The following is a 7288-nucleotide window of genomic DNA, read 5'->3' on the forward strand; positions in this document are numbered from 1 at the left end:
ATTAAAGGCGTGCGCCACCACGCCCGGCTCCTCAAGGTTCTTACGTCAAGTTTACAGGAGGCTCCAGCAGTGTTAGCAAGGACTGCCTCTGCCTCCACTTGTTTCCTGAGTGCTGTCTCTGCATTTACCTGTAGGTTTAAACCAAGGGCTATAAAGTGTTCTGTCATCAGATGACACTGCCTAGAGGCTTTGGTTGAGCCTCAAAGGTGGGACCCTTGGTACCAAGCACTCCATATGCCATGTGTCAGGTGGAGGAGGGCATGTCCTTTAATGCCTGCAAAGGCAGGGACAGGCCAGCCTGATCTATGTAGAGAGTTCTAAGATAACCATGACTACATAGAGAATCCTCTCTTAATAATAATGAGAAAAAGAAGAAGAAACAACAACAACATTGGGGAGAGGTGGCTCAACTGTGGTCACAGCTCTTAGAAGGATCAGGAGTTCAGCGAAGGGATGGCCTGCCTGCTGGGCTACCTCCTGGTCCTAGCATCATGTACAGTGTTCTGACCCTTAGCTGTCCTTGCTCCCCCAGGTTTCTTCCTGTCCCCTGAAGCACCCAGGCCTGCATCATGGACTTTCAGCACAGACCTGGAGGCAAGACCGGGAGTGGTGGCGTAGCCTCCTCCTCTGAGAGCAACCGGGACCGGAGAGAGCGCCTGCGCCAACTGGCACTGGAAACCATCGACATCAACAAGGTGGGGGAGGGGGGTGCGAGTTCTCACACCCACAGAGCTCTCACCATGCCTCAGTCCTTGGTTCATGCGGTCTAACGATACATTTATTCACTCCCAGGACCCGTATTTTATGAAGAACCACCTGGGATCCTATGAGTGCAAACTCTGCCTGACTCTGCATAACAATGAGGTATCTGCCCCTGCTTTCTCTCCACTGTTATAGGTGACATTGGTAGGCCTTGGACCTGCCACCCAGAGCCAGCCTGCTCACTCAGTATTGGTCTGGTTTCATTGACTTCCTTTTTTTCTCAGCTCTGGGGATCAGAGCTCAGCCTAGGGCTTAGCCATGCCAGGTAAGCAGTGAGCTTTATCCAGGTCAGCCCTTGAGGCAGGGTCTCACTGTGGAGAGCTGGCTGGCTCCGGGCTGTCCTCTAACATAACTGCACAGGTTGGCTGGACACCAGCTACCCTTTAACCTTTCGCTTTGACGGTGTGCTCTGGGGATGACCTTACAAATAGTAATGGATACCAGCCGGCAGCAGCAGAGTCACTTCTGCATTTTGGGGCTAAAGGAAGGGGGTGTGGCTATTGTCCCTTTTTCTGAAGGGGCAAGGACTCTGGGAGTTCCCACCCCTCCCTCCCCACCCCTCTTGCTGGAGGACCAGACTGATCGGGCATGGATGGAACAGGTCTGGCCGGGTTGACAGTGGGGTGGTGATGAGCAGTGTTCTAGGTTCCAGGCCTCTGTTGGAAGCTCATCTGGACAGCTGCCCATTCCCAGTGGTGGACTCAGCACTACAGACTTTTGCAATGAATGCTGCTCTAAACTGCAGAGGAATTTCTGGGGAGGGATGGGTGCAGAGGTTAGTCACAGGTCTCCCAAGTGCAGCCACAGCCACTGTGATGCCCTGTAGGCTCCCATGCTCGGCCGAGCCCCAGACCTCAGCTAAGCCGGTAGAGTTGCTCTGCCAGGTGCCCGTCCTGCCCTCCCTACCTTCAGCAGCGTGTCTTCTTTCTCTTTGCAGGGGAGCTACCTGGCCCATACCCAAGGGAAGAAACATCAGACTAACTTGTGAGTCTCTACAGCCCTGGTTCCCCGGGACCACAACACTGTTACTCAGGAGGGAAATCTGGCTGGATGAATAGGGAGGGAAGGGAAGGGTAGAGGACACCTGCATCTACCTTCTCGACCCCCTCCCCCCATCCCCAGCCCATGTTTAGCCTTACTGTCTCAGTACAGAGCAGATGGCCAAGGGGCAAGGACATTGGTGGTGCCAGGATTCTCTCCTGTTCTGCCCTGCTTGGTGTACCCCAGGGCTGAGCCGCCTAATCCTCTCCCTCAACTCTGAGGGCAGGGCCTCTGGCTCCTGGTGCTTGGCCTTGGTGGCTGGTGGAGGGCCCAAGCACTTGTGTCTGTTTGCAGGGCCCGGCGAGCTGCCAAGGAGGCCAAAGAAGCCCCCGCCCAGCCTGCACCAGAGAAGGTCAAGGTGGAGGTGAAGAAGTTTGTGAAGATTGGCCGCCCTGGGTACAAAGGTGTGTGAGTGTGTGTGATGGCCTGCCTATGGCTGGGGGGCTACTGCATGAATGAATGAGCCCTGGGCCCTAGCACCGGACATACCCTTGTCCCTAGGACACACAGCCGACTTCTCTGTCCTCAAAGCATCTTTCCCTTAGTGTTGCCAAGAGCCCCCAGGTGCTGATAAGTACCATCCCTACTGGCAACTTCCAGAAGCAGGAGGGGGAGGCTGGCTGTTGCAGTCACTGCTCCTGGAGCCCCTCTGCAGAGGCCCCTGGGTGACCTGGCCTGGCCAGAAAAGACCAATCACATGGCCAACAGGAGCCCAGGGACCCAAGTTGCCAAGAGTCCCCTTTGGCAGGCAGGGTCCTGGGGAGGCTGTGACACAGCACCTCCCTCCTCATACTCTTCTTAGATTTCAGCAGCTGCCCCTGTATAGAGTGCTGGGTTGGGTTGCCCTCCCTCACTTTAGGTCCTAGCCAGTGGCCTCAGGCAGAGAAGCCAGGCCTTATGTTGAGGAACCCTGCTCTGTTGTGCACCCACAGCACATGACAGCCCCATCCCCTCTGTTGCAGTGACCAAGCAGAGGGACACAGAGATGGGCCAGCAGAGCCTGCTTTTCCAGGTGAGGTGGGACCAGTCAGGGGTAGACCAGACACATGGGTGGTGGTGCCAACAGTGCTGTGCATGTTTCACAGATTGACTACCCTGAAATCGCAGAGGGCATCATGCCACGCCACCGCTTCATGTCTGCCTATGAGCAGAGGATTGAGCCCCCAGACCGCCGCTGGCAGTACCTGCTCATGGCTGCTGAGCCCTATGAGACCATTGCTTTCAAGGTAATGACCCTACAGGACAGAGAGAGCAGCTAAATTCAGCTGTCTGTGTATCCTGGTCCCTCCTTGGGGTGCTGCAGCCTCTGACTTCTTCCCTAGGTGCCAAGCCGGGAGATTGACAAGGCTGAGGGCAAGTTTTGGACCCACTGGAACAGAGAAACCAAGCAGGTGAGGTTCCACAGGCCTTGCGTGGGTACTTTCTCAGCGCTCCCCAGTGGCCCTGCCCCAGTCACTGACCCTCTCTCCTACAGTTTTTTCTTCAGTTCCACTTTAAGATGGAGAAGCCCCCAGCACCTCCCAGCCTCCCAGCAGGACCCCCAGGTGTCAAGCGGCCACCGCCCCCACTCATGAATGGACTGCCTCCTCGCCCACCACTCCCTGATGCCTTGCCCCCACCTCCACCTGGTGGCCTGCCTCTTCCTCCTATGCCCCCCACTGGGCCTGCTCCCTCTGGGCCCCCTGGACCTCCCCAGATGCCCCCACCAGCTCCTGGGGTGCACCCCCCAGCCCCAGTAGTACACCCACCAACATCTGGAGTCCATCCCCCAGCTCCTGGGGTACACCCCCCAGCACCAGTGGTACACCCACCAACATCTGGGGTCCATCCCCCAGCCCCTGGAGTGCACCCACCCACCCCTGGAGTGCACCCACCAGCCCCAGGAGTGCACCCACCAGCTCCAGGTGTCCACCCACCAGCTCCAGGTGTCCACCCCCCAACTCCAGGGGTCCACCCACCAGCTCCAGGAGTACACCCACCAGCTCCAGGGGTGCACCCACCAGCTCCAGGGGTACACCCTCCTCCATCAGCTGGAGTTCATCCTCAGGCTCCAGGGGTACACCCACCTGCTCCTGCAGTTCACCCTCAAGCCCCTGGGGTACACCCCCCAGCCCCTGGGATCCACCCTCAGGCACCAGGGGTTCACCCTCAGCCGCCTCCTGGAGTCCACCCTGCTGCCCCGGGGGTCCACCCTCAGCCTCCAGGGGTTCATCCCTCAAATCCTGGGGTGCACCCTGCTCCTATGCCCCCCATGCTGAGGCCCCCACTCCCCTCAGATGGCCCTGGGAATATGCCTCCCCCTCCCCCAGGCAACTGAGCAGTCTCTGTTGTCTTTGTGGTCTTTTCCCATGGCCAGTCCTTGGAAGGTTTTCTATTTGTCCTGCCTTGAGCCTATTAAACAGCCTCCCCCGTGTCTCCCTGTCTGCTGTGTATTTGGTAGTGGGGACGGGTGGATACTGCTTGTCTCTGTTGAAGGCGTGGTGACCTGGGGCGTCCTCCAGGTGGGCTCCCCAGGGAGATGGGAGCTACTCAAGGACAGCTCAGGCCTCTGCAGTTATGGGCCCAGCTCTGAGGACAGAAAGCCCTTTGAGACAGCCGCCTCCCACTGGCTGGGCATGAAAAGTGCCAGGCACTGTCCCCCAAGGTCACCTCTGGTGTTGATAGGGGTGTCCCTCCCAAGCAATCTGGCTCAGCCATACATATAAGCAGGGCCACCCAGACCTCGCTGTACCACCATGCAGGGGCCACACCTCTCTCCACTGGTACTGCTGCTAGCGACTATGGGGGCTTTGTTACAGGCTGAGGCAGTTGAAGAGCTGGCCACCAATGCCAGGGGCCTCATCTTCCTTGAAGATGAGCTCTGGCCCCCCAGTAGCTCCCCTGAGCCTTTGTGCCTGGTGACAGTGAGAGGAGAGGGGAACACAAGCAGAGCTTCCCTGAGGGTGGTGGGGGGTCTGAACAGCTATGAGCATGCCTTCTTGGAGGCTGTCCAGGAGTCTCGCTGGGGACCCCAAGACCTGGCCACCTTTGGAGTCTGCAGCACTGACTCCCAGGCTACTCTGCCTGCCCTGCAGCGCCTTGGGGCCTGGCTAGGGGAGACTGGAGAACAGCAGTTGCTAGTCCTACATCTGGCTGAAGGTACGTGATGGACTCTGTCTCAGTGCCCATGCTGCCTTGGGACTGAGTGAGTTTGGGCAGAAGCTGGGGGTTGGGGGGAGTTGGGGGGGGCTCTCTGGATTGCTAGGCAGAACCTTGTACACCTTTTCAGGAACTGTAGTGGGCAAGATGGCAGAACACACCCCAATGGTCACACCTTCCAGACAAATGACAGCAGAGCTGCTGTATCCTTACAAGCAAGGTCTCCACACCTTGGATCAGGGTCCCTCAGGCCTACATGGCCCCAGAAGATCCCCAGTTAAGAGACCAGCTGAGGGAATCTCTGTAGGACAGATCTTGAGGAAGCTAATGGCCTCAGAGACTCAGTCAACCAATATTTGCCCACAGTGATATGGGAGCCCGAGCTCTTGCTGAAGTTCAAAGAGCCTCCACCTGGGGGAGCCAGCCGCAGGGAGCAGGCCCTGTTAGTGCTATACCCTGGACCAGGCCCCCAGGTCACAGTCACAGGGACTGGACTGCAGGGCACACAGGTACCAGAGACTGGCATGGGCCCATCCCCTAACAGCCTTCTGGTTGAGGTTGTGCCAAATGGAAGGGTTGGTGGGGTTAGGAGTACACCTGGGAGGCTATTCCCAGTATGGCAGGGGTGTGCCTGTAGCCTGACTATCTTCCCCAGTCCAGCTGACAAGAGTCCCTGTGTCCACAGAACCTCTGCCCTACTCGGGACACCCGCTTTTTGGTGCTAATCGTGGACTTCCCAGCAGGGGCCTGGAGCAGCTCGGGCCTCATCCTAACCCTTCAACCAAGCAGAGAAGGTAGGTCCTGGCAGAGGGAAGGGGACAGAGTGGAAGGAAGCTGCCCTTAACCCCAGCCCTCAGCCAGCACGTGCCCACCCTCTACAGGTGCCACCCTGAGCATCGCTCAGCTGCAGGCCTTTCTGTTTGGCTCTGATTCCCGCTGTTTCACACGGATGACTCCCACCCTGGTGCTGCTACCACCCACCGAGCCGTCACCACAGCCAGCACACGGCCAGCTGGACACCATGCCTTTCCCGCAGCCTGGGTGCGCACAGGGATGGAGGAAGATCTGGGACGTTGGAGGGGGTAGTGGGTCCACCATAGCCTCTTGTGCTCACAGCTGGCCCACTTCGTTCTATTCCAGACTGTCCCTGGAGCCTGAGGCCCTGTCACACAGTGCCGACCCCTTCCTAGAGACCCTCACTCGCTTGGTTCGTGCTCTGCGGGGACCTCTGACCCAGGCCTCGAACACGCATCTGGCCCTGGACCCTGGTGCGCTGGCCAGCTTCCCACAGGGCCTGGTCAACCTGTCAGACCCCACAGCACTGGGACGCCTGCTCGACGGGGAGGAACCCCTATTACTGCTACTGTCACCCGCTGCGGCCACGGAGAGGGAACCTATGCCGCTGCACGGCCCCGCTTCTGCTCCCTGGGCAGCGGGCCTGACACGCAGAGTGGCAGTGGAGCTGCAGGCGGCAGCCTCAGAGCTGCGGGACCTCCCGGGTCTGCCATCCACAGCTCCCCCGCTGCTGGCGCGCCTGCTAGCTCTGTGTCCCAATGACTCCCGCAGCTCCGGAGACCCGCTGCGCGCGCTGCTGCTGCTAAAGGCGCTGCAGGGCTTACGTGCCGAGTGGCGTGGGCGGGAAGGGCGTGGGAGGACGGGGCGCAGCGCGGGGACAGGGACAGACGGGCCTTGCGCGCTGCGCGAGCTGAGTGTAGATCTGCGCGCGGAGCGTTCAGTGCTCATCCCGGAGACCTACCAAGCCAACAACTGCCAAGGCGCCTGCGCATGGCCGCAGTCTGACCGTAACCCGCGCTACGGGAACCACGTGGTGCTGCTGCTAAAAATGCAAGCTCGCGGGGCCGCCCTGGGCCGCCTGCCCTGCTGCGTGCCCACTGCCTACGCCGGCAAGCTGCTCATCAGCCTGTCCGAGGAGCGCATCAGCGCGCACCACGTGCCCAACATGGTAGCCACCGAGTGCGGCTGCCGGTGACGCCCGCCCTCCTCCTCCCCTCCCCCCGTCCTCCTCCTCCCCTCCCACCGCCCCTAGTCAGCGCCCTAATAAAGATCAGCAAAAACTCAGCTGGGGTATCTGTGGGTGGAGGAAACTCCTGTCAACCTCCCTTCTGGAATGCAAGGCCTGAGTCCTTCCCATCCAGCCCCTAACTCCCGCGTGGGAGAGCTCTCTGTCCCTCTCACTTTTCTGATTTCAAGACAGGATCTCTCTGTAGCCCTGGTGGTCCTGGAACTAACTCTCTCTCTCTCTCTCTCTCTCTCTCTCTCTCTCTCTCTCCTCTCTCCTCTCTCCTCTCTCCTCTCCCCTCTCCCCTCTCCCCTCTCCCCTCTCCCC

At 59.4% G+C, this 7288-nt stretch overlaps 2 protein-coding genes across 4 annotated transcripts in view; both read left to right on the plus strand.

Annotated features, from left to right (window-relative positions):
• Positions 1-4218, plus strand: part of Sf3a2 (splicing factor 3a subunit 2) — a 6486-nt gene extending 2268 nt beyond the window's left edge. For all 3 annotated transcript variants that reach the window (XM_021174845.2, XM_021174842.2, XM_021174843.2), the window contains exons 2-9: positions 533-695; positions 793-864; positions 1700-1746; positions 2098-2207; positions 2766-2815; positions 2889-3029; positions 3126-3194; positions 3278-4218. In XM_021174845.2, coding sequence (XP_021030504.1) covers positions 570-695; positions 793-864; positions 1700-1746; positions 2098-2207; positions 2766-2815; positions 2889-3029; positions 3126-3194; positions 3278-4120 — 1458 coding nt within the window. In that variant the 5' untranslated portion in view covers positions 533-569 and the 3' untranslated portion in view covers positions 4121-4218. The remainder of the gene's footprint in view (positions 1-532; positions 696-792; positions 865-1699; positions 1747-2097; positions 2208-2765; positions 2816-2888; positions 3030-3125; positions 3195-3277) is intronic.
• Positions 4219-4536: 318 nt separating this feature from the next.
• On the plus strand, positions 4537-6958 carry Amh (anti-Mullerian hormone). Its single transcript, XM_021174926.2, has 5 exons — positions 4537-4941; positions 5308-5450; positions 5627-5735; positions 5823-5982; positions 6082-6958. Exons 1-5 carry the CDS (start codon positions 4539-4541, stop codon positions 6929-6931), a joined length of 1665 nt encoding a protein of 554 aa, XP_021030585.1. The 5' UTR covers positions 4537-4538; the 3' UTR covers positions 6932-6958.
• The last annotated feature ends 330 nt before the right edge of the window (positions 6959-7288 follow it).

This window comes from Mus caroli, chromosome 10, assembly GCF_900094665.2.
Source record: "Mus caroli chromosome 10, CAROLI_EIJ_v1.1, whole genome shotgun sequence".
Taxonomy (NCBI): Eukaryota; Metazoa; Chordata; class Mammalia; order Rodentia; family Muridae; genus Mus; species Mus caroli.

What these genes read in the sequence shown, in the direction of transcription:
- Amh (XM_021174926.2), top strand. Translation starts at nt 4,539, where the DNA reads ATGCAGGGGCCACACCTCTCTCCACTGGTACTGCTGCTAGCGACTATG. An exon ending in AGTCCTACATCTGGCTGAAG is followed by an intron (nt 4,942 to 5,307) that starts GTACGTGATGGA and finishes ATTTGCCCACAG; the next exon opens with TGATATGGGAGCCCGAGCTC. An exon ending in ATGCCTTTCCCGCAGCCTGG is followed by an intron (nt 5,983 to 6,081) that starts GTGCGCACAGGG and finishes GTTCTATTCCAG; the next exon opens with ACTGTCCCTGGAGCCTGAGG.